General features: G+C 43.2%; 1 protein-coding gene across 1 annotated transcript in view; it reads left to right on the top strand.

Annotated features, from left to right (window-relative positions):
* Positions 1 to 7,256, top strand: part of LOC120997544 (calpain-13-like) — a 162,696-nt gene extending 155,440 nt beyond the window's left edge. The window contains exons 23-25 of the mRNA XM_040427635.1: positions 3,104 to 3,159; positions 4,406 to 4,444; positions 6,996 to 7,256. Of these exons, the coding sequence (XP_040283569.1) occupies positions 3,104 to 3,159; positions 4,406 to 4,432 (83 nt within the window). The 3' untranslated portion in view covers positions 4,433 to 4,444; positions 6,996 to 7,256. The remainder of the gene's footprint in view (positions 1 to 3,103; positions 3,160 to 4,405; positions 4,445 to 6,995) is intronic.
* Positions 7,257 to 27,796: the final 20,540 nt, after the last annotated feature.

Below are 27,796 nucleotides of genomic sequence, written 5' to 3' on the forward strand. Positions count from 1 at the left end.
CTCGTGTACTACAGGAAGTACTATGGACACCTACCTGGGCTTTAGGCTACTTTAAGTCTAAGTCTATGGGTGAAACTCATGAATGAACCATAGCCCATTGTTGTCTGTGGCTTGAACCCTGGGAGCAGCCAGTGTGGCAGCGATCATAACCTATTAATAAGGAATCACACAGCTGAAATTACATGCAGTAGGGTGTAGATTAACCCCTGGGTCACCGCTGCTTCTGCCGCACATCACGGTCACATTACCACACATTGACATGAAACTTATTAATGGGTATCAATAGCTGTAAAGTCACAGCAAGAAAGTAAATTCAGTCCATGAAGATCCATTCATATCACATGCAGCGCTGCACCGGTGTCATGTCCCAGCTCCAGCCTGTATTACCCTTCACTGACTGACAAATCAGAATAGACACTGACTATGACTGACAGTATTATGGAGGCACTGACTATGACTGACAGTATTATGGAGACACTGACTATGACTGACAGTATTATGAAGACACTGACTATGACTGACAGTATTATGGAGACACTGACTATGACTGACAGTATTATGGAGACACTGACTATGACTGACAGTATTATGGAGGCACTGACTATGACTGACAGTATTATGGAGGCACTGACTATGACTGACAGTATTATGGAGGCACTGACTATGACTGACAGTATTATGGAGACACTGACTATGACTGACAGTATTATGGAGGCACTGACTATGACTGACAGTATTATGGAGACACTGACTATGACTGACAGTATTATGGAGACACTGACTATGACTGACAGTATTATGAAGACACTGACTATGACTGACAGTATTATGGAGGCACTGACTATGACTGACAGTATTATGGAGACACTGACTATGACTGACAGTATTATGGAGGCACTGACTATGACTGACAGTATTATGGAGCCACTGACTATGACTGACAGTATTATGGAGGCACTGACTATGACTGACAGTATTATGGAGACACTGACTATGACTGACAGTATTATGAAGACACTGACTATGACTGACAGTATTATGAAGACACTGACTATGACTGACAGTATTATGGAGGCACTGACTATGACTGACAGTATTATGGAGACACTGACTATGACTGACACTATTATGGAGGCACTGACTATGACTGACAGTATTATGGAGGCACTGACTATGACTGACAGTATTATGGAGACACTGACTATGACTGACAGTATTATGGAGGCACTGACTATGACTGACAGAATTATGGAGACACTGACTATGACTGACAGTATTATGGAGGCACTGACTATGACTGACAGTATTATGGAGGCACTGACTATGACTGAGAGTATTATGGAGGCACTGACTATGACTGACAGTATTATGAAGACACTGACTATGACTGACAGTATTATGGAGGCACTGACTATGGCTGAAAATGTTATGGGTGCACAGACTATGGTTGACAATATTATGAAGGCAATGACTATACTATATTGGTACTGATGGAGGCAATATTATGAACGCCATGAGGATGTCTGACATTTTTGTGGAGGCACTGACTATGACATACAATGATAAGAAAGCACTGACTATGTCAGACAATATTATAAATGTACTGACTATTTCAGACATGGTTATGGAGGCACTGACTATGACTGACTGTATTATGGAGGTGCTGACTATGTCTTGCATTGTTATGGAAGTTCAGACTATGGCAGACCGTATTATGGAGGTACTGGCCATGGCTGAACATATTATGGAGGTACTGACAATCTCAGGCAATATTATGAAAGCCCAGATTATGTCTTGCATTGTTATGGAGGTTCAGACTATGGCTGATCGTATTATGGAGGTACTGACCATGGCTGACCATATTATGGAGGTACTGACAATCTCAGGCAATATTATGAAAGCCCACATTATGTCATGCATTGTTATGGAGGCAATGACTATGGCTGACCGTATTATGGAGGTACTGACTATGTCTTGCATTGTTATGGAGGTTCTGACTATGGCAGACCGTATTATGGAGGCACTGGTGTTATGGACTATTGAAACAGTATGGATATTTGCTTGTTCTACATACACTTGCATCACACTGCTCAGACACCGCTTAGTAGAAAACTCCTGCTTCCTGTATGTACCACCAGGCACGCACACAGCTTTCCCACTATCTTGAAGATGGGAGGGGGGAAGGAGAACATTCCAAAGCCCTAGGTACATGTCAATGAGGGGCTGCGGAGCTGCGCTGTTAGATGATTTCTTAAGTCAACCTGATGAAAAAGAAGTGTAAGATTAACCCATTGAATGCTTGCTATTGCTTTCCAGTAACCAATAAAAATACACCACATTTAGTCACCTCCTACCGGGAGGGTATATTCTGTGTGAACACTTACAATAAAATTAGAGATTTACTTTGACTCCAACTGGGTGTGTCTGAGTTTGATTTCTCCGTGCACGTTAAGATAATTTTCTACTAATTTGGAGCAGTACATCAACCTACCTGGTACCCTGACCAGATCCAAAACAGTGGCCATGGCTGACTGTATTATGGAGGTACTGACCATCTCAGGCAATATTGTGAAAGCCCAGACTATGTCTTGCATTGTTTTGGAGGCAATGACTATGGCTGACCGTATTATGGAGGTTCTGACTATATCTTGCATTGTTATGGAGGTTCTGACCATGGCTGACCGTATTATGGAGGCACTGACTATCTCAGGCAATATTATGAAAGCCCCGGCTATGTCTTGCATTGTTATGGAAGCACTGACTATGGGTGAGAAATATATTTTGGAGACACTGACTATAACTTGCAATGTTATGGGGGCACATATATATGGCTGGTAATGTTATGGATGCCCCAGGTATGGAGGGCAGGGTTATGTGGGTACTAACTACTGTATATATGGCAGTGTTAAGCAGTCACTGACAATAACTGTGGACATCAACGTGTTGCCCGATACTGAAAACGGCTGGCAATGTTATGGAGGCACTGAGCATGGCTGATGGCAAGTGAAGACGTGTGTGTATGAGGCAGGATATGGAGGCACTGTACATGCTGTGCGGCCTATGTGACAGATATAACTCTCCGGTTATCATCATCCATTTCCAGAAGTCTTCAAGAACTTGACAAAGGATGGAGCGGGAGTATACCTGAGCGCAGAGGAGGTGAGTGTCACATGACAGCGTACCACACAATACTACTACATTTAGGGGGTAGCGTGGGTCGCCAGCACCTGACCTGAGACACTTGGTGATCGCCATCTCCAAAGCCGCTTCCTCTATTCACTGTATTGTGCTCATTGAGTGCTATGCCCTGAGCAAAGAAGAAGGCAGAAATGGTAATAAACCACTTCCATCATCTCCTCGGGGGTCGTGAGATTGTAGGAGCTTCAGTCTGGCACCATACATGTACAGAGCTCCAGATTAAAGTCCAGCACCAAAAGGTGAGACGTAGAATGGCACGGGTGGACTGCTCCGACATTGCCCATCAGTCTCCTGTGCACATAGTATAAGCCACATACCCAGTCCACGGTGCAGGGGGCAGACTCCGGCCAAACGGCCTAGAAACTAGTAGTCTAAAGAAGTGCCAGCCACCAGGTAACCCTGACCCGATCCCCTTTATCACCATCCATGCCTGACTCAACGAACCATATTAAAGGGATAATACCATCCCTTTATGATCATGGGGGTCTGACTCCAGTGACCCCTAACAATCCTGAGATTAAGGACTCACATCACTAGTGTAGCACTGGACAACCCTCCATTCTCAGGTCCCAGTGTTCGGACCCCCTCCTTATCATAAAGCGATGGCCTCTCCTTGTAAGAGATACTGTATAGCCCCTTTATTACATTGTAGCAGATGCACAATGAACCTGCTCTTAGTTTGCTACAATGTATCAGTGCAGATAAACTGTATCCGTTTTGAGTGCAGACTGTTAATGTCACACAGAATTGTCAAGACTGGATACAGCTGTAATAAAACCTGCGCTGTGAGAAGCTTTATAACTGTACAGGGCTTCCAGGAGCTACTACCATTCACTGACAGCAAGGAGAGATCTTAAAAAAAAGATGGGAATTGAACCAAAAAGTGGATTACAAAACATTACAGAACTTTTGATTATGCAAGGTCTATTTTCTGAAAACCCAAAGAAAACTCATCCTCACAGTTTCTACTGGGTGTCTGAGCCTGTCAGCAAAATATAGCATACCTGCTGTAATCCCCTTCAGAGCAGGCGCTCATCTAACGTAGATCAGCCATCTCTAACCTGCAGCTGTCCAGCTGTTGCCTGATGGGAGTTATGATTTCACTACTACTAAATTATAAGATCGTTCACGTTGTATATGATCTACGCTGAAACTACTTCCTGCATATTTATTAAATGACTGTGCGGATTGTGTGTTTTCTTTGCAGTGGATGCAGATTATTATGTCCAGCTGACCAAGGAGGCAGGTAAGTCACTGTACAGACCGCCATAAACAGAAAGGGTGCGGGTACAAAACTCTGAACAGTGCAAAAGAGTGAGCGCAGCTCTGGAGTATAATACAGGATGTAACTCAGGATCTGTACAGGAGAAGGAATGTAATGTACCGTATGTACACAGTGACTGCACCAGCAGAATAGTGAGTGCAGCTCTGGAGTATAATACAGGAAGTAACTTAGGAACAGTACAGGATAAGCAATGTATGTATGCAGTGACTTCACCAGCAGAATAGTGAGTGCAGCTCTAGAGTATAATACAGGATGTAACTCAGGATCAGTTCAGGATAAGTAATGAGATGTATGTACACATTGACTCCACCAGCGGAATAGTGAGTGCAGCTCTGGAGTATAATACAGGATGTAACTCAGGATCAGTTCAGGATAAGTAATGTAATGTATGTACACAGTGACTGCTCCAGCAGAATAGTGAGTGCAGCTCTGGAGCATAATGCAGGATGTAACTCAGGATCAGTACAGGATAAGTAATGTATGTACACAGTGACTGCACCAGCAGAATAGTGAGTGCAGCTCTGGAGTGTAATACAGAATGTAACTCAGGATCAGTACAGGATAAGTAATGTATGTACATAGTGACTCCACCAGCAGAATAGTGAGTGCAGCTCTGGAGTATAATACAGGATGTAACTCAGGATCAGTACAGGATAAGTAATGTAATGTATGTACACAGTGACTCCACCATCAGAATAGTGAGTGCAGCTCTGGAGTATAATACAGGATGTAACTCAGGATCAGTACAGGATAAGTAATGTAATGTATGTACACAGTGACTGCACCAGCAGAATAGTGAGTGCAGATCTGGAGTATAATACAGGATGTAACTCAGGATCAGTACAGGATAAGTAATGTGTGTACACAGTGACTCCACCAGCAGAATAGTGAGTGCAGCTCTGGAGTATAATACAGGATGTAACCCAGGATCAGTACAGGATAAGTAATATAATGTATGTACACAGTGACTCCACCAGCAGAATAGTGAGTGCAGCTCTGGAGTATAATACAGGATGTAACTCAGGATCAGTACAGGATAAGTAATGTGTGTACACAGTGACTCCACCAGCAGAATAGTGAGTGCAGCTCTGGAGTATAATACAGGATGTAACTCAGGATCAGTACAGAATAAGTAATGTGTGTGTATACAGTGACTCCACCACCAGAATAGTGAGTGCAGCTCTGGAGTATAATACAGGATGTAACTCAGGATCAGTACAAGATAAATAACATAATCTATGTACACAGTGACTCCACCAGCAGAATAGTGAGTGCAGCCCTGGAGTATAATACAGGATGTATATCAGGATCAGTACAGGATAAGTAATGTATGTACACAGTGATTTCACCAGCAGAATAGTGAGTGCAGCTCTGGAGTATAATGCAGGATGTAACTCAGGATCAGCACAGGATAAGTAATGTATGTACAAAGTTACTCCACCAGCAGAATAGTGAGTGAAGCTCTGGAGAATAATACAGGATGTAACTCAGGATCAGTACAGGATAAGTAATGTAATGTACTGTATGTACACAGTGACTGCACCAGCAGAATAGTGAGTGCAGCTCTGGAGTATAATACAGGATGTAACCCAGGATCAGTATAGGATAAGTAATGAATGTATGTACACAGTGACTCCCCCAGCAGAATAGTGAGTGCAGCTCTGGAGTATAATACAGGATGTAACTCAGGATCAGGACAGGATAAGTAATGTAATGTATGTACACAGTGACTGCACCAGCAGAATAGTCATTGCAGCTCTGGAGTATAATACAGGATGTAACTCAGGATCAGTAAAGGATAAATAATGTAATGTATGTACACAGTGACTCCCCCAGCAGAATAGTGAGTGCAGCTCTGGAGTATAATACAGGATGTAACTCAGGATCAGTACAGGATAAGTAATGTATGTACACAGTGACTGCACCAGCAGAATAGTCATTGCAGCTCTGGAGTATAATACAGGATGTAACTCAGGATCAGTACAGGATAAGTAATGTAATGTATGTACACAGTGACTGCACCAGCAGAATAGTGAGTGCAGCTCTGGAGTATGATACAAGATGTAACTCAGGATCAGTACAGGATAAGTAATGTATGTACACAGTGATTTCACCAGCAGAATAGTGAGTGCAGCTCTGGAGTATAATACAGGATGTAACTCAGGATCAGTACAGTATAAGTAATGTGTGTACACAGTGATTTCACCAGCATAATAGTGAGTGCAGCTCTGGAGTATAATACAGGATGTAACTCAGGATCAGTACAGGATAAGTAATGTATGTACACAGTGACTCCACCAGCAGAATAGTGAGTGCAGCTCTGGAGTATAATACAGGATGTAACTCAGGATCAGTACAGGATAAGTAATGTATGTACACAGTGATTTCACCAGCAGAATAGTGAGTGCCGCTCTGAAGTATAATACAGAATATAACTCAGGATCAGTAAAGGATAAGTAATGTTATGTATATGACAACTGTTTTATATTAACCTTTACATTGTATCTTGTAGGAGATGAGAATCCTCTGTGAAAGTATCTGACTGATCTGCACAGCTCTTTGATTCTTTATGCTTGAGACTAACGATGTCTTGCTGTTTACATTTCTTTGTTCCCTGTACAATGTGTGGTAAATGTATTTTATATAATGTGAATGTCCGGAGCTCTTAAGCCAACTGATCTCTTATATCTGTGAAGTTTCATGTAGATAATTTCTTAATTGTTAAATTAAAGTTTACATTGTGTCACACAGAAAATCTACTTTTTTGTTTTGTAAAAATGGTTAAATAAAATAAATAAAATCATCTGTGTTGAGTCTCTATAGGTAGAGTACATATACAGTATCTGCCAACACAAAACTGCGAGTCTCGATTGAATGACTGTTGTGCAGCATGCAGAGACACGTACAATTCTACATACATTACTAACAAGGTTGAATTTTTTTTTACGGATATCCTCACTATAAGGCCTCTTGCACACGAGCGTTGTGCATCCGTTCCGTGCATTCGGGACCGCAATCTGTGGTCCCCAATGCACGGACAACGTCCATGTGGTGGCCGGGATGGATCGAGACCTATTTAACTTGAATGGATCCTTGATTCGTCCGCACCGCAAACAAATAGAACAAGTTCTATTTTTTTTGAGGTGCGGAGGCATGGACAGAAACAGCACGGAAGCACTCCGTAGTGCTTCCGTAGGATTCCAATCCGTGCTTCCGTTCCGCATCTCCGTGATTGAATGGGTCCGCATCCGTGATGCGGAGTGCACACAGGCCGGTGCCCGTGTTTTGCGGACCCGCCGTATGCGGGCCGCAATAAGGCTTTGGGCACACAACGCTCGTGTGCAAGAGGCTTAAGACAAGACACAGAAGGGCGAGTTCAGTGTAAGAAACTCCTAGCATGTGGCGTGTGATTTCCCATTCTGACCTCTGCTTCTCTGGCAGGATCGCACAGATTTATGATGATTTATGACGCTGTGTGTCGCTGTTATACCAGGAATCTACTGAATTAGGCCTCTTTCACACTACCGTATGGCTATTTCAGTGTTTTGCGGTCCGTTTTTCATGGATCCGTTGCTCCAAATGGCGGTATTTTAAATATCTGAATATAACCCAAATGTATAAAGGGTGTATCTCACAATGACATATGCAGCAAAGGCTGCCAAATAAACTTTTTTTGCCCAAACGGGTTTGTTTAATAACTGAATATGGCAGCAGTATAGAACCCTGGAATTTCAAACATCAAGATGCTGAAAGGCCTGAAATATTGTGTATTTTGCCCCAAAAAGGGTGTTTTATTAATAGAAAAAATATAAGCCCTGTATATACAGGGTGTATCTCACACGGCCTGACCCACACTAGGCCTCAGTTAAAGATTTGTGCACCAAATGGTGGTATTTCAAATATCTGAATATAACCCTGTATATACAGGGTGTATCTCACACGCCCTGATCCACACTAGGCCGCAATTAAATTTGTTGGCCCAAAATGGCTGTATTTCAAATACCTGAATAGAACCGCTGTATTTAAAGGGTGTATCTCACATGCCCTGATCCACACTAGGACGCTAACAAAGAATTGTGCCAAAAATGGCTTTATTTCAAATAACTGAATAGAAAGACAGTACGTAAAGGCAGTATCTCACAATGACACCTGCAGCAAAGGCTGCCAACTATTTTTTTTTGCCCAAACGGGTGTTTTTAAAAAAAATCAAGAAAATGATGGCTGTATTTCTAGCTTAAATTGCACACTGACTAATCCAGATGTTGTATATTGCCAAAAAAGTGTTTTTTTTGGTAACAGGATATGAAAGCTGTATATATTAAACTTGAATTTAACACTTGCAGATCAGGAAAATAGTGTTTTTTGGCAAAAAAGTGTGTTTTTAAAACCCAGAAAATGATGGCTGTATTTATAGCTTAAATTGCACACTGACTAAGCCTGCAAATGCACCAGATGTTGTAAATTGCCAAAAAAAGTGTTTTTTTGGTAACAGAATATGAAAGCTATATATATTAAACTTGAATTTAACACTTGTAGATCAGGAAAATATTTGTTTTTGGCAAAAAAGTGTGTTTTTAAAAACCCAGATGTTGTAAATTGCCCAAAAAATTTTGATTTTCAATGTCCCAAAAGCTCAGATGCAGTGTTAGTGCACTGAGCTTGCATAAAATGGCCGCCGCCGCCCTCCTAACTGACTTATAAAAGTTTTTTTTTTCCGGTCACTGGGCTCAGGGCAGGATAAAAAAAATTGTGCCCTGCACCCACAAAACACAATGTATGTAGATCGCTGAGTTAGATTCAGGTTTTGAGCAAAGATTCTCTCCTATTCTCTCCCTGAAATCACCAGCAGCAACCTCTCCCTACAATTGTAACAGCAGAGTGACGTGCAGCGCTACGTGACTCCAGCTTATATAGAGGCTGGGTCACATGCTGCTCTGGCCAATCACAGCCATGCCATTAGTAGGCATGGCTGTGATGGCTTCTAAGGTCAGACAGTTAAACGCTTGTTGATTGGCTGCTCTACAGCCTTTCAAAAAGCGCCAAGAAAGCGCCGAACACCGAACCCGAACTTTTACTGAAATGTTCGGGTTCGGGGTCCAAAAATCCTAAAGTTCGGTACGAACCCGAACTTTACAGTTCGGGTTCGCTCAACCCTATATATAATACATACAAATTTGATAATAATTTCAATAGACAGCAGCTGCGTTAGCTGTGCGTTTTGTGTATTAGTCCAAAAATATAGTACAAATAATGATGATAATAATAGGAAATATTCATGAGGGAGATAATGAAATCAACCATTAAATTGCTCTTATGACTCATATTTTAGATATGCATGCGCATATAATGGAGAGGTGATGGAGTAGTAAATAGTAGATAGTAGTGAATAGGGATGGGAGCCCTCCAAGGAGAGGAGAGCGAGGTGCTGATAAGCAGCCAGACACTCGAAGTCCCGTCCTCAAAGGACACCCACCCCAATTTTACCGGAAACTGGAAAGTTCAATTTCTGCGTTTAAGCCTTTAGGGATCATAGTATCAAATTCGAAGATTCTCCTAGATTCAATTCTCGACATGTTTGCTATATGGTTCCCCCCCCCCCTCTCCAGTGTCTTCAAATTTTCTCAAAGGCCACATATGTAAGTGATGATGGATCTTGATTGTGATGGTCCTTGAAGTGTTTGGAGACTGAGTGTTGTTCATAGCCTTTTGTGATGTTAGAAATGTGTTTGGCTACCCTTTTCTCTTAGGGCTCTTTCACACCTGCGTTCTTTTCTTCCGGCATAGAGTTCCATCGTCGGGGCTCTATGCCGGAAGAATCCTGATCAGTTTTATCCTAATGCATTCTGAATGGAGTGAAATCCGTTCAGGATGCATCAGGATGTCTTCAGTTCCGGGACGGAACGTTTTTTGGCCGGAAAAAATACTGCAGCATGCTGCGCTTTTTGCTCCGGCCAAAAATCCTTAAGACTTGCCGCAAGGCCGGATCTGGAATTAATGCCCATTGAAAGGCATTGATCCGGATCCGGCCTTAAGCTAAACGTCGTTTCGGCGCATTGCCGGACCCGACGTTTAGCTTTTTCTGAATGGTTACCATGGCTGCCGGGACGCTAAAGTCCTGGCAGCCATGGTAAAGTGTAGCGGGGAGCGGGGGAGCAGTATACTTACCGTCCGTGCGGCTCCTGGGGCGCTCCAGAGTGACGTCAGGGCGCCCCAAGCGCATGGATCATGTGATCGCATGGATCACGTCATCCATGCGCATGGGGCGCTCTGACGTCATTCTGGAGCGCCCGGAGAGCCGCACGGACTGTAAGTATACCGCTCCCCCGCTCCCAGCTCCTACTATGGCAACCAGGACTTTAATAGCGTCCTGGCTGCCATAGTAACACTGAAAGCATTTGAAGACTGCTCCGTCTTCAAATGCTTTTAGTACACTTGCGTTTTTCCGGAACCAGCGTGTAATTCCGGCAAGTGGAGTACACGCCGGATCCGGACAACGCAAGTGTGAAAGAGGCCTTAGTTCTTCCTATAAACTGTTTATGACATGGACATTGTAATAGATAAATGACATCGGATGAGTCACACAATAGATGATATGATGTGATATATGTGGGAATTGTATGTCGATCTGATTGTGATTGTTTTCTTCGGGAAGTTTGTAATCTTGCAGTTTTTACATCTAGCGCATCTAAAAAATCCCTGAAGTGTTAGCCAACTAGACAACTCCCGATGATATCTTTTTGATCGAGGGAGCTACTTGTAGGCCTAAGTTGGGAGCTCTAGTGTATGTAATCAAGGGGCTTGTAGATAATAGATGCCCTATCAATTTGTCTCCCAAGAGATATGTTACGACACTCACCGCCAGGTAGATGAAGCAGCCGTTTAGTGAATAATCCCCTTTCTCCAGAAATGAAGTTTTTAATCCAGCCGATCGTTAAACTCCTTCCACAGCTAGCAATAAACGAAAGCGCTGTCCCAATAATAAATCCCTCCACAAACGAGACCAAGCTCCGTCTTGAAGGTCAAACAGGAATGTTTTATTGAGGGCTAACTGCCCGTATTTATGCAGGTCCCCATCTGGTGGACACGCCCCTAGGGGACTAGAATTGAGACTGTGACACAGGACAGACATGTAGCACTACAGAGACAATACATCCCCACAATGCATCATGGTTTCCTTCTCTCTGCCCTGGAGACACCCGAGGAGTAATCCAATTATCGCTCAAGACAGAGGGAAATCACCAATACACATGTGGGGACAACAGAACAGAAATCACCATTTAAACATACAATGTCACAACCCTTTTCAATACACAGACATTTAACATCCCACAATGGCACAAATTAGACCAGGAGTTCAAGTTAGTTCAAGTCCTTTGTGAACAATGAGGCCATTTAGGTTAACTAGCAGCACACTCCTCTCCTGGGTGGCCGTCCGTTCGGTAGTTTCAATCGGTATTTGGGGAAACACACGAACAGGGGCATACGGACAGGAGATCCAGCGAAATGAAGGCAAACAGACGAACCAGCAATATAGGTCTATACAGATGGATCTGTCACACGGCTCTCCCCTTGTGGGACACTCCGGCAGACCCGACTTGACCCTTTAGCGCGTCAACTTGGGGATGACCGGACTAGGAGGTAGCAAGAACGTCGGTTTGCCGGGACAATCCATCTGCATTCCCATTCTGCTTACCGGGTCGGTAGCTGATGGTGAGGTTATATGGTTGTAAAGCTAAACTCCACCGCAGCAGTCTACCATTGTCTCCTGAGACCCGGTTAAGCCAGACAAGGGGATTGTGGTCCGTCACAAGGGAAAATTCCTGTCCATACAAATAAGGGCTTAACTTTTTCAATGCCCAGACCAGGGCCAAGCATTCCTTCTCCACTGCCGCATAACTCACTTCTCGGGGTAACAGCTTTCTACTGAGATATGCGACAGGGTGCTCTCCTCCATCTTCCCCGACCTGGCTCAGCACAGCCCCCAGTCCATACATGAAAGCATCTGTATGGAAAAGAAAACGTTTGTTAGGGACTGGGGCAGCCAGGACAGGGGCATTTACAAGAGCCTGTTTGAGTGCTTGAAACGCAGCTTCACAAGCCGGAGACCACAGGACCTGCTTAGGGAGATTTTTCTAGGTCAGGTCAGTCAGGGGCTTAGCAATAGTGCTGTAGTCTGGGACAAAGCGTCTGTAATACCCTGCTGTCCCTAGGAGGGCTAACACCTGGGTCTTAGTGATAGGTGTGGGCCAGTTAGCTGCCGCCTCTATCTTAGCCGGCTCCGGTCTCTGGCTCCCACACCCCACTCTGTGACCCAGGTATTGCACTTCAGCCATGCCTAGATGGCACTTCTCTGGCTTCAATGTCAAGCCAGCAGCCCGAATTTTGTCCAAAACTACCCCTACATGTACTAGGTGTTCCTCCCAGGACCCACTGTAGATCGCAATGTCATCCAGGTATGCACAAGCAAATTCCTGGAATCCATCGAGAAGTCTATCCACCATACGCTGAAAGGTAGCCGTGGCATTCTTCATCCCAAATGGCATGACCTTAAATTGGTACAAGCCAAATGGGGTGACGAAGGCCGACTTGGGGATAGCATCCTCGGCCAGGGGAATCTGCCAATAGCCTTTACACAGGTCTATGATGGTCAGATAGCGTCCCCTGGCAATACGATCTAATAATTCGTCTACCCGGGGCATCGGGTAGGCGTCAGTGGTGGTCCGCTCGTTGAGCCGCCTGTAGTCTACACAGAACCGGGTGGTCCCATCTTTCTTAGGCACCAGGACTACAGGCGAAGCCCAAGGGCTATCGGAGTGTTCGATGACCCCAAGCTGGGTCATCTCCTGTATCTCCTTCCGCATTCCTTCTCGGACTGCTTCAGGGATACGGTAAGGGGGCTGTCGCAGGGGGTTCTGTCCAGGGGTCTCTACCTTATGTACAGCTAGGGTAGTGTAGCCAGGCTCCTGGGAGAACGTTGCCTGCTTCTCCCACAGAAGCTGTCTTGCCTGTCCCTTCTCTGTGGGGCTTAATCTATCCCCTAGCTGTACAAGACTAGTAAGGTCAGTCTGGGAGTCCCTCTCTAACAAATCGGGTAAGGGTAAACTCTCTGTATCGTCTGCAGCAGGGGCACATACTGCAGCGACATCCTCCGGTCTCTCCTGATACTCCTTTAGCATGTTCACATGAAAGGATCGCTGGATCCTTTCATCTGAACAGCTGGCTATAAGGTAGGTAGTATCACACACCTGAGCTAACACCTTATACTGGCCCTGCCAAGATGCTTGCATCTTGTTCGCCTTCACGGGTTTGAGCACTAGCACTTTCTGCCCAACCTGGAAGACTCGCTGCCGGGCACCCCGATCATACCATCTCTTCTGTCTCCCCTGGGCCACCTGGAGATTCTCTCTTACCATCAGGGACAATTTCTCCATGCGGTCCCGGAGTTCCAGGACATACGGTACTATGGGGGTCCCTTCCTGCTCTGTCTCCCCCTCCCAGTGGCCTCTAATGAGATCTAGGGGTCCGCGGACCCTCCTCCCATAGAGCAACTCAAAGGGGGAGAACCCAGTAGATTCCTGGGGCACCTCTCTGTAAGAAAACAACAGATGAGGCAGGAATCGCTCCCAGTCTCTGCAAGTGTCAGAAAAGGTCCTCAACATCTGTTTGAGGGTGCCATTAAATCGCTCGCAGAGGCCGTTAGTCTGTGGATGGTACGGGGAACTAAGTATCGGTTTAATGCCGCACACCCTCCACAGTTGCTGGGTGAGCACAGCGGTAAATTGGGTTCCCTGGTCAGAGAGAATCTCCTTAGGGAACCCGACTCTAGTAAAAATCCTAACCAGGGCATCAGCAACTGTCTCTGCCTCTATATTAGACAGCGCTTAGTCCACCACGGTGAGAATATACTTCTTACCAGATGGACTAGCCCTGGCCAGTGGACCCACAATGTCAACGGCTATGCGGGCAAAGGGCTCCCCAATGATAGGCATAGACATAAGCCTAGCTCTTGGGTGGTCCCCCCGCTTTCCTACCCGTTGACAAGTGTCACACGTACTACAATATATCCGCACAGCCTGATTAAAATTTGGCCAAAAGAAGTTCTGCATGATCCTATAGGCTGTGCGGCGGGACCCTAGATGTCCGGCTAATGGAACATCATGCCCTATCCGCAGAATCTCCTGCCGGTATTTTGCGGGCCCCACCAGCTGTCGATTCGGCGGATGGGCAACACTTTTCTGGGACGGTTTAGGGATCCTATATAACCTGTCCCCCACTCATTCATACCGCTCCCCATCTACTCCTTCCTCTCCAGTATCTGCTCTGTCTCTATACTTCTGGAGAGTCGGATCTGCCTGAGTTTCCCTCCCAAACTCCTCTGGGGAATCCCAGCTAGCAAAGGTCTGTCCTAGGGTATCAGTCGGGGAATCGGGTCTTACCTGGGTCTCAGCGGCAGGTGGGCTGGTTCCAGCAACACGGGTCTGGGCCCGTGTAGTCACTGGGTTGACATCAGCAGGTCCCATTGGAGCATAAGCAGAAACCAAAGGGGCCAGGTCATTCCCGAGCAAGACATCAGCAGGCAAGTCTTTCATAACCCCCACATTCACATGTCCAGAGCCCACTCCCCAATCCAAATGAACCCGGGCAACAGGTAGACGGAACACGGCGCCTCCTGCTACCCTCACTGCCACAGTATTTCCAGTGTGTTGGTGTTCCGAAACAAGGTTCTTTTGGAGCAGGGTCATAGTGGCTCCGGTGTCTCTCAGACCAGTGACCACTTTGCCATTTAGTCTAACGGTCTGCCTGTGCTGCTGCCGGTTATCCTGCTGGGCTGCTTGTACTGGATCCGCCTCATGTAGTATACCCCAAAATTCCTCCTGCTCAAGACAGTGAGCGGAAGGCCGGGGTGGCTGCTGATTTCCGCCAGCTGGTTTTCTCCACGACTGCGCTTGGTTGGTATTGTTCAATGGGCACTCTGGTCTCTTGTGCCCCAACTGTTTGCACCCATAGCGCCGGATAGGCTGAGAGTAATCCCGGACGTTGAACCGAGCTGGCTGAACATAATTGTTCGCTGGTGGTATTGTGGGGGTGCGTTGCGCTGGGGGGTGATACACAGTAGTGGTTGGAGGTGCTGCCGATTTGTACTCCACTCGGGTAGGGACCTTGGCTGCTGTCTGGTCTAGCCTTCGTGCATCTGTGTATTCATCAGCCAGACGAGCAGCTTCAGGTAAGGTAGCAGGTTTGCGGTCCCTAACCTACTCTCTGACTCCTGCAGGTAACCTATCAAAGCAGTGCTCCAACAAAAATACTTGCAGCACCTCTTCCCCAGTTACCGCTTGGCACCCTGCCATCCAGTGGGCTGCGGTGCGGTGTACCCTGCATGCCCACTCAACATAAGAATCGCCAGCCTGCTTGTTAGTGTCCCGGAATCGCCGAAGGTACGCCTCAGGGGTGACAGCGTATCTGGCCAAAAGGGCATCTTTTACTGCCCGGTAACTTGTAATTTCCTCCTCTGGGATGGCCCGAAAAGCCTCACTGGCCCGGCCGGATAATTTCCCAGAGAGGATAGTGACCCATTCCTCTGCGGGTACCTGGTGTAAGGCACACTGCCTTTCAAAATCGGCCAGGAACCCGTACCTCTGCTGCTGCAGCTCCTCTTCCCTGGAGCGCCTGTTGTGCCGCTACTGCTGCTTGCACCTGGACCACAATATCTGCTGCAGGGTTGGGGCCAAGGTGTGGCAGCCTTATCTGGACTGCCCGGTTAAATTGTACCTCCTCGGGTGTTAAATCCAGTATGCCAGGCACATTAGCTCTCTCCGTTCCCTGTGCTGCATCCATCTCCAATAATATAGAAATAATCTCTCTCTTCTTGAGATTACTCGCTGATCGTCCTCTGCGTTCCAATATATTTTTAAGGGTAGCACGCCTTAATTCCTCATACTGCATTTCCACCCTGGGATTTGTAGCTGGCCTTCTGGGCGGTGGGATTCATCCCGTTGCTTGCCACCAATTGTTACGACACTCACCGCCAGGTAGATGAAGCCGCCGTTTAGTGAATAATCCCCTTTCTCCAGAAATGCAGTTTTTAATCCAGCCGATCGTCAAACTCCTTCCACAGCTAGCAATAAACGAAAGTGCTGTCCCAATAATAAATCCCTCCACAAACGAGACCAAGCTCTGTCTTGAAGGTCAAACAGGAATGTTTTATTGAGGGCTACCCGCCCGTATTTATGCAGGTCCCCATCTGGTGGACCAGAATGGACACTGTGACACAGGACAGACATGCAGCACTACAGAGACAATACATCCCCACAATGCATCATGGTTTCCTCCTCTCTGCCCTGGAGACACCCGAGGAGTAATCCAATTATATCTCAAGACAGAGAGAAATCACCAATACACATGTGGGGACAACAGAACAGAAATCACCATTTAAACATACAATGTCACAACCCTTTTCAATACACAGACATTTAACATCCCACAATGGCACGAATTAGACCAGGAGTTCAAGTTAGTTCAAGTCCTTTGTGAACAATGAGGCCATTTAGGTTAACTAGCAGCACACTCCTCTCCTGAGTGGCCGTCCGTTCAGTAGTTTCAATCGGTATTTGGGGAAACACACGAACAGGGGCATACGGACAGGAGATCCAGCGAAATGAAGGCAAACAGACAAACCAGCAATATAGGTCTATACAGATGGATCTGTCACAAGATGGTGCCAGTGTCTCCTAATGATCTTTTCTGTGGTCTTATATTGGGCATTAAATGGCAATATTAAATGGATCTTGTCATCTACTTTGGTCTCATTCTCTATCTCATTATCAGAAAAAAAAAATCGCTCCTATTCTGTCACGGCTGTATGTGAGCAACAAGAGCATACACAGTAAATAGAGCTACTGACCGGACCCAAACTAGGGAGGATAAAGGGTGACCCCTGTCAGACCCTCAAAGCTCTCCCTATGCTGCTAAAGCACATGCCCGGATCCGAATGGTGGAACGAGGCATGCCTGCGTACCTAAGACTGATGACCACTGTAACCCCTACAATAGTGGAAGGAGCACGGCCACCGGTGCCCTGCTCAGTATATGGAGGGAACCATGGTCGCCTCAGATCCAGTCAGAAAATAAACAGATACACTAAAATGTCTGCACACTTAGCTGAAGGAGCTGCAGCAGCAGAGAAGACGGATCCAAAGACAGCTGGCAATATCCGGAGTACTTGCTGCAGCAGAACACAGGTCCAGTGAAATGATAGCTTACAAGTGAAGATACTCAAGCAAGAGCTACAACTCAAATGAGAAATATAATCCACACCCTACAAAAGGAGGAGGGGTGATTTAAAGGCAGGGAAATCAAACGCAGGAGGAACAGCTGGGAGGAAGGAAACAGAAAGTAAAAACCTCATCACAGGGGCGGAGAAACAGAGCAGTGAGAACTCCTCCAAGCTCTAGTAGTGACATCATCACATGGGTGGAGAAACAGAGCTGTGAGAACGTCTCAAAGCTCTGGTAGTGACATATTCATTGTTCTTACTTTGTTTAATGAGCCATCTACTATTTATATCTAGAAATTGTTGTCTTAGGTCATTGGCTTCTTTTTTGATTTTTTTCTGTGCAATTTCGTTTCAGTCGTCTGAATTTACTAGACGGAATATTAATTGACTATCTAGGAAGATGGCAGCTAGAATATAAGATGTAGTTATTCTTCATGACTGGTTTCTGATATGTATTGCATATCAGTTTTTGCCCCCAAATTTTCACTGTCAGAGCTAAGAATTCCACATGGGTGCGACTTATGTTCGTGGTGAAATTCAAGTTTCTGTCATTATTATTAATTTCTTTTAGGAAGCTCTGTAGATTCCCCTATGTGTCTTGCCATATAAAAATAATATCGTCTATGTACCGTCGCCATAGCACCAGGCTCCCCCCCAGTCTAGGTCGGATGACTTCCATTTCCCACTGTGCCATAAAGATGTTGGCATAACTGGCATAATTTATCTGAATTACACTGACAATAGGTGTAAGAATATGGCTACTTTAAATCTACACTCTAGAAAACAACTACTACTATTACACTGTTCTCTGATGAAATGAACAGTTATCAGATCTAGAAGAATTATTTTATGAAAAATATTTTTCTTAGTGTTTTAGTAGACATTTTTTATATAATACATCTGTAATCTAATTTTGAAATGTTCCTAGTATGTATAGTGACAAAATCTTATTTAACTCTTTTCAGACCTCCACATACAAGTCATTCTTTAAAGATGCTGCCCGCTCCTGAGGGCAGCAGGCATCATAGCTGCAAGGTTTCTGCTGTTTAATACATGTGATTGGTGATAACGGCATCTGAAGCGGCTTTACTCATGATAGCTGCTTTCCTGGGACCTGAACGGCTCTCCCGTGCTTCGATTTTGGGAGTCTTTCCTTCTTCGTGGTGATCTCAGATGGCAAGACTCCATAGGAACATAGCTCAACCCCCATAGGCTGCAATGGTTCATTGCAGTCTATTGGACAAACAATCTAACAATCACTTGTTAAAGTCCCCTTAAAAAAAGTAAAAAAAAATGTTTATTAAAAAAAATGACAGCTTCATTTCCCCCCTACTGTCCCTAAAAAAAAAAGAACAATAAAAAATAAAGATAATTTACTATTAACCTGTAGGATATCAGCGCTGTATATGTACGGCGCTGGAAAGTGTGTCTGAAATCCCAGCACCTTACAGCTACGATGCCCTGATCGGGCGGGACCAGGAGCTGCGCCCGCGCAATCAGCTGCAGGGGTCCAGAAGTCACTGATAGCCAGATCCCTGCTATATGCGCCGGCATCAGTAAAAACACTGATGCTGGCACATTAACCCTCGCACTACCACGGTCAGCGCTGACCACGGCATGTGCGGTATCCTCACAGGTCTCAGGTGTCCATCGGGTCCCCGCACTGCTATGACGGGGATCCTTAGGCATCGTGCTGCCTTGCCTGTCAGCCTGTGAGATCCAGCCCCCTAGATCTTACAGGCAGGAAGCTGTGAGTGTATTACAGTGAGAAATACACTTACAGCCTGTCAGAATTATTGAGGATAAAAATATACGTATTGAAAAGGCCTGTCTCAATATGTAAAAATGAACATTGGGGGTCCATTTTGTCTAGTTTTAAAAGGTTAAGGTAAGGTGAATTTCTCAAGACTTGGAATTGCTAACTAAGAAATTAAGAGTGTTTGCATAGTCTGCTCTTGTGTGAATGAGGTTTAGACAGATACAATAAAATGCATTTACTCAGATAAGACAATGGAGTATAAATGTGCTGAGTTTTAGTTTATTTTCAGTGAGTAAAATGTTATATAATTTAGTATTCATTGTAATGTTTATATTAATCCTCATATGAATAGATTTTGGGTTTTTATATTATATGTTCTAATATTGGGTGTTTCATATAACTAGAAGTTTGATAAAGGGATATTCATTTAGTGTTAGAAATAAGGTGGAAATTCCAATGTAGTTTCAGAATGCTATGTCAGAGAGTGAGACTGGTGTGAAGTTAATTATCTGTTTCTCAGAAGATCTCGGGAAGGGGGGATTGTAAATACAGATGTCCATAAGCAAACAATGTCTTCATCAAGGGCAAAGTATCAATTGAATCCTGTTTTATCACAATGACTAGGAAAGGTGTTTAGTCAAGTCTAGGAGTTGTGTACCTACAAGTCCGTGAGAATAGAGGTCTAATCCTGGATACACCTTTATATTTACATTCTATTGTTCTAGAAGTTCTGTCTAAAATCCCAGTTAAAGATTACTTCTTCAAATTAAAAAGGAAAATATAGGAAATAGCTATAATTGTCAAAACTTTTTACATAGAGCCCTAGTGCCATCTAGTGGTAGAGTAAAAATGTAAGACATGTATTACAAGATAGTTGGGGGAATTAACATTTGTGATGTCACTAGTTAATGAACAGACCAATCCCATTTTTGAATGGGATAAAAAGGTGGCATGAGCTGAATGCCATCTGATCCCATCTGATCCATATGATACACCTATCTGAGGAAGTCATCAGAACCATCCAATGAACTAGAACCACCTATCCAGTCATCCAGGGGGATCCACCCATTCCTTGAGATCATCATTCCATTCCTCAATCTTTCCAAGAAAGACACAACCGTCCGGGAACAAATATCATTATCATTAATTTCTTTTAGGAAGCTCTGTAGATTCCCCTACGTGTCCTATAAAAATAATATCGTCTATGTACCGTCACCATAGCACCAGGCTCCCCCCCAGCCTAGGTCGGATGACTTCCATTTCCCACTGTGCCATAAAGATGTTGGCATAACTGGCATAATTTATCTGAATTACACTGACAGCATTAGGTGTAAGAATATGGCTACTTTAAATCTACCCTCTAGAAAACAACTACTACTATTACACTGTTCTCTGATGAAAGGAACAGTTATCGGATCTGGTTTGGAATAAGCTAGTCTGTAACTGCAGTATCATTCTGGTTTTTTTTACAATCCAGGGACATTTATTCATACTGTTGAAAATTATTCTTATATCACGGTATTATCTCCAAGGAACTGAGTTCAGTTTTATACATGTATGGTTGATTTTATATATATATATATATATATATATATATTATATATATATATATATATAAATATATAATACAAAACAAGGGCAGCACAGCAGAAAAGCAGCAAGAAATTTTTGAGATGTAGTAGGGTGCCAGCGGCTGTGGGGGTGATCCACCCACCTTACTTACAAAAATTGATAAACTCCACGGCACATCCAGAAGTAGAAAAAGTAACAAAAATGCGTATTCACCAGACATACAGCAACGTTTCAATCCTCTCAGTGTGATCTTTCTCAAGCAAATGGTGATGACAAAATAGTGCTCACATACAGGGGCATATATACACACCCACGAACCAATCAATCAATCAATAGAAGTAATTAATATAAAACAGTGTAAAAACATAAGAAATCAATGGATGTGCATGTACAGCTTCAGTATAGAAGCATAATAAATACAATAAAAATAAATAGGGTGAATTTATCATATAAAAATATTCACAAGCCCTAATACAGACAAAGTTACTAAAGTGTCATAATTATCTAATCATATACATCTGTGGAAACCCATGTGAACACAGTTAAAATCAATAGTTGGCAAGAGGGGTAAGTTGTAAGCACTAACCAGCATAAGAGCATCACGTCCATCTGAGCGTCTTCCAGTGTGAACTGCGCATGTCAGAGAACAGTGTCGAGTCACCCAGTGTGACGTAACCACCCAGCATCAGCTGGCTCCGATCACATGACTCACTAGACACACCTCCAAAGGTCCTTGCAGACAAAGTTAGAAAATTAACATGCAGCAAAAGATCCTGGAGGTTCACCAAATATATATACAGTCAGGTCCATAAATATTGGGACATCTACAAAATTCTAAAATTTTTGGATCTATACACCACCACAATGGATTTGAAATGAAACAAACAAGCTTTGACTTCAGACTGTGAGCTTTAATTTGAGGGTATTTACATCCAAATCAGGTGAACGGTGCATGAATTACAACAGTTTGCATATGTGCCTCCCACTTGTTAAGGGACCAAAAGTAATGGGACAGAATAATAATCATAAATCAAACTTTCACTTTTTAATACTTGGTTGCAAATCCTTTGCAGTCAATTACAGCCTGAAGTCTGGAAAGCATAGACATCACCAGACGCTGGGTTTCATCCCTGGTGATGCTCTGCCAGGCCTCTACTGCAACTGTCTTCAGTTCCTGCTTGTTCTTGGGGCATTTTCCCTCCAGTTTTGTCTTCAGTAAGTGAAATCCATGCTCAATCGGATTCAGGTCAGGTGATTGACCTGACCATTGCATAACATTCCACTTCTTTCCCTTAGAAAACTCTTTGGTTGCTTTTGCAGTATGCTTTGGGTCATTGTCCATCTGCACTGTGAAGCGCCGTCCAATGAGTTCTGAAGCATTTGGCTGAATATGAGCAGATAATATTGCCCGAAACACTTCAGAATTCATCCTGCTGCTTTTGTCAGCAGTCACATCATCAATAAATACAAGAGAACCAGTTCCACTGGCAGCCATACATGCCCACGCCATGACACTACCACCACCATGCTTCACTGATAAGGTGGTATTCTTAGGATCATGAGCAGTTCCTTTCCTTCTCCATATTCTTCTCTTCCCATCACTCTGGTACAAGTTGATCTTGGTCTCATCTGTCCATAGGATGTTGTTCCCGAACTGTGAAGGGTTTTTTAGATGTCAGTAGTAAGGGGGTATATGTTTTGTCAAACTTCGTCAAGTGACAGGTACCATGCCCCCTTTTATACAGATACCCCCGCCCCTTTTATATTGCTTGATATTACATTTTTATTGCTTGATATTAAATTTATATTGATTCTTACTACAGTTGTATTCGACCATTAATGGTTTATCACTTCTCAGATTCCTGCTAATATCCTCCAGTTTACAAATTAAGACAAAAGCACATCTGTTTAAAGCAAGACTTTCTAATGCAAAGGTCATGACATCTTACTACACAGGATGCGTTCTACAAGGTCATGACACCTGTCATGGACATCAAAAGCACCGCTGTTTAAAGCAAGACTTTCTACTGCAAATGGTTTCGATTATGTGCTTAAAAGTATGACAGATTATTGATATATCTGATTGGTATATCTGACACGTCACAGGAGGTGCTCTACAAGGTCATGACATCTGTCCTGGACATCAAAAGCACAGCTATTTAAAACAAGACTTTCTACTGCAATGGTCATGACATCTGTCTGGACAAGCCACAGGCTGTATTCTTGTCATTGATTTTATTCCCCTTATAAAATCTTACATGCCTATAATAAACATATAAATTGTACAGTAATAGCCGCAGACCGTACTAATGGCGTCTTGTATTTGGCTGTTTTGATACCTTATAGTCTTAGAATTTTTATATAAAAACTTTATAAAGTCGCCAGGAAATATTTCATTGCGGCTTTATAAATACATTTTGTGATTTGATAACATTTGATAAAGGCATTTTTTATTTTTTTTTTTTTTTCAAATCCTTTATTATTTTCTGGAACAAATATACACATTTTCATATCAACCAGTTAAAATTTACGAATATACTTTATACAAGTTAATACACTTGTTCCTTTTAACTCACCCCATCCCTTTTGCTTCCCTGCTGCGGGGTCCATCCGCATTTTAATAACTACCTTAACTTCTGTTTCCAGAAATTCCAAATATAAGGGATCCTGGGGGCCTGAAGCGAGTAAGGGAGCCTGCCCCCGCAGGAGCCATCACTCCAATTTCCTTGTCATTCTTCTATAGGCCTCAATAGTGTCTAGCCGAGCCCTCCATTCATTAAAGCTAGGACTATTCTTCGTACCCCAATATTTAATTATCAAGGCCTTTGCGACCATAAAACTTTCCATGCTAACTCGTAATTGGTAGGGGGTCAGTTCAGAGCGGGGGAAAAGACCCAATATTGCCTGCGTAAAACTTCGCTTCAATTTGATCTTATATCTTTTATATAGTTCCTCATAGATGCTAGTCCAATACCCCCACACTTCCGGACAATCCCATAGTAGGTGACTTAACTCCGCATTTTCTGACGAACATTTCCAGCACAGGTCCTTCCTTTCCTTGTATATCTTGGCGAGGAAGGAGGGGGAGTAGTATAGGCGGTGAACAATCTTGAACTGTATCAATCTGTATTTCTGAGAGATCGATACTTTTTTTATGTTTTGATATACGATATCCCATTCCAAGCTGTTCCCTTCGCCCAATTCAGCTTCCCAGCCTCCCTCACTTTTAAATGTGGTTATTTCCCCCAAACAGTCCCGGAGTTTATGATATATTTGAGAGAGTGTAAGTTGAGTATCCTTAAATCTAAAACAATAATCCAAAAAGGGGCTTGTCCTAATGGCCAATAAATTTTTGTCCTGAGTGCTCATATATGCGTGACTAATTTGTACATACCTATATCTATCTACAAAGGACAGTATACCTTTTATTAGTGCATCTAAAGGAATAATATTACCATGTGATATTATATGAGTTAAGCGGTTAATTCCGCGTGAATTCCAATATTTATAGTCTACAATTGACTTAAATTCTTTTAAATTATAATTGTGCCAAAGTGGAGTAAAGTGAGTAGGGAATGTCTCACCCAATAATTTTTTTATCTTATTCCAAACCTTGTTTAGTGTATCACTAATCAAACATTGTTTTTTCCTCATGTCCAAATGGCCAGTCTCCAAGACAGAAAAAATGTCCCCATATGGCCCCTGGAAATCCCTTGAAAGGATACCCAACAGCAAAGCGGCCTGACTTTCTGCCCTCCCCCCTCCCAGACACCACTTTATCTGTGCTGCAATATAATATCCCTGGAGGAATGGAAGGGAAAGGCCACCCCTTCTCTCCGATATACGTAGATATTTTTGCTTAATCCTAACCCTTCCCCTCCCCCAGATTAAGTCGTTCATCAATTTGTCCACTAACCCAAAAGTGGAGTCATCAATCCATATCGGGCATGCTGTCAAAGGGTATAATGCAATAGGGAGGACCACCATCTTAATCAATGCAATCCTTTCCTCCTGTGACAAAGGCAGCTTCTGCCAGGACCGGATCTTCTCCCTGATCTTATTAATCATGGGAGTTATATTTAAGGAGTTATATCGGGACAAGTCCGCGCTTATACTGATACCCAGGTAACGGATGGAGTCATTTAATCCAAGAACCTTAATGCCTAAGGATCTATCAGGGGGCACTCGAACCAGAGGGAGAAGTTCAGATTTATCCCAGTTTACTTTATACCCCGATATCGCCCCATATTCTCTCAAGATATTCATTACAGGTATAACGGCCTTCCATCCCTGCCTCAGAAATACGAGAATGTCGTCCGCGTATAGACTAATCCTATCTTCTTTTCCTCTCCCTCCAAATCCTACAATCTGACTAGACTGCCGGATTTTACAGGCGAGAGGTTCCAGAGCTAGGGCAAATATCAGAGGTGAAAGGGGACAAACCTGTCGAGTACCTCGCTGTAGGGGGAGCTGTTCCGAGTCAATCCCATTTATCTTAACCCTGGCCCTAGAATCTGAATAAAATAACTGTATCCATTTAATGAAATGTTCGCCCAAGTTCATTTTATCCAAAGTCGCCCACAGGAAGGGCCACTCCACCCTGTCAAAGGCCTTCTCGGCATCCAAAGACAGGATGGAGTGATCCTCCCCCTCCCCAACATATACATTTAGAAAGGCCCTGCGGATATAAGATTGTATATCTCGTTTTGGGATAAAACCCGTCTGATCCGGATGGATCAGACGGTGAACAACCCGCCTTAGTCTATTTTCAAGCACTTTCGCTAGTATCTTGTAATCGGTGTTAAGTAGCGAAATAGGGCGATACGCCCCCACCTCTATCTTATCTTTATCTTTCTTCAGGATTAAGGAAAAATAAATATAGGCATTTATAACATTTGATAAGCTTTTGATATAAAAGCCACCCACTTTGTTTTTGATAAGCCCACTAAATTTTGTAATTTGATAACATTTGATAAAGGCATTTATAACATTTAATAAGCTTTTGATATAAAAGCCACCCACTTTGATATGAATTTATATTAATTTATACAGTTTGATAAGTTTCATTTTGATAAAATCCTTTTTGATAACACTCATATTTTATAAACTTCATTTTGATAAAAATCCTTTTTGATAAAATCCTATTTTGATAAAATCTTTTTGATAAGCCCATTTATAATATTTTGATAAGCTTTTGATATAAAATTAAGATTTGGACATAAAAAAGGCCTATAATAAACATATAAATTCTTATAAAACATAATCTAACTATTTGAGCTACAGTACAGACCAAAAGTTTGGACACACCTTCTCATTCAAAGAGTTTTCTTTATTTTCATGACTATGAAGGCATCAAAACTATGAATTAACACATGTGGAATTATATACATAACAAACAAGTGTGAATCAACTGAAAATATGTCATATTCTAGGTTCTTCAAAGCAGCCACATTTTGCTTTGATTACTGCTTTGCACACTCTTGGCATTCTCTTGATGAGCTTCAAGAGGTAGTCCCCTGAAATGGTCTTCCAACAGTCTCGAAGGAGTTCCCAGAGATGCTTAGCACTTGTTGGCCCTTTTGCCTTCACTCTGCGGTCCAGCTCACCCCAAACCATCTCGATTGGGTTCAGGTCCGGTGACTGTGGAGGCCAGGTCATCTGGCGCAGCACCCCATCACTCTCCTTCATGGTCAAATAGCCCTTACTTTCAAAGTTTTCCCAATTTTTCGGCTGACTGACTGGCCTTCATTTCTTAACCACTTCAGCCCCCCTAGTTTAAACACCCTTAATGACCGGACCACTTTTTACACTTCTGCACTACACTAATTTCACCGTTTATTGCTCGGTCATGCAACTTACCACCCAAATGAATTTTACCTCCTTTTCTTCTCACTAATAGAGCTTTCATTTGGTGGTATTTCATTGTTGCTGACATTTTTACTTTTTTTGTTATTAATCGAAATTTACAGATTTTTTTGCCAAAAAAAAGACATTTTTCACTTTCAGTTGTAAAATAAAAATAAAAAAACTACATCCATATATAAATTTTTCTCTAAATTTATTGTTCTACATGTCTTTGATAAAAAAAAAATGTTTGGGTAAAAAAAAATGGTTTGGGTAAAAGTTATAGGGTTTACAAACTATGGTACAAAAATGTGAATTTCTGCTTTTTGAAGCAGCTCTAACTTTATGAGCACCTGTCATGTTTCCTGAGGTTCTACAATGCCCAGACAGTAAAAAAAAAACCACAAATGACCCCATTTCGGAAAGTAGACACCCCAAGGTATTCGCTGATGGGCATAGTGAGTTCATAGAACTTTTTATTTTTTGTCACAAGTTAGCGGAAAATGATGAATTTTTTTAACTTGTGACAAAAAATAAAAACTTCCATGAACTCACTATGCCCATCATGAAATACCTTGGGGTGTCTTCTTTCCAAAATTGGGTCACTTGTGGGGTAGTTATACTGCCCTGGCATTTTAGGGGCCCAAATGCGTGCGAAGTAGTTTGAAATCAAAATCTGTAAAAAATGGCCGGTGAAATCCGAAAGGTGCTCTTTGGAATGTGGGCCCTGGCATTTTAGGGGCCCAAATGCGTGCGAAGTAGTTTGAAATCAAAATCTGTAAAAAATGGCCAGTGAAATCCGAAAGGTGCTCTTTGGAATGTGGGCCCTGGCATTTTAGGGGCCCAAATGCATGCGAAGTAGTTTG

Source organism: Bufo bufo, chromosome 4 (assembly GCF_905171765.1).
Source record: "Bufo bufo chromosome 4, aBufBuf1.1, whole genome shotgun sequence".
NCBI lineage: Eukaryota > Metazoa > Chordata > Amphibia > Anura > Bufonidae > Bufo > Bufo bufo.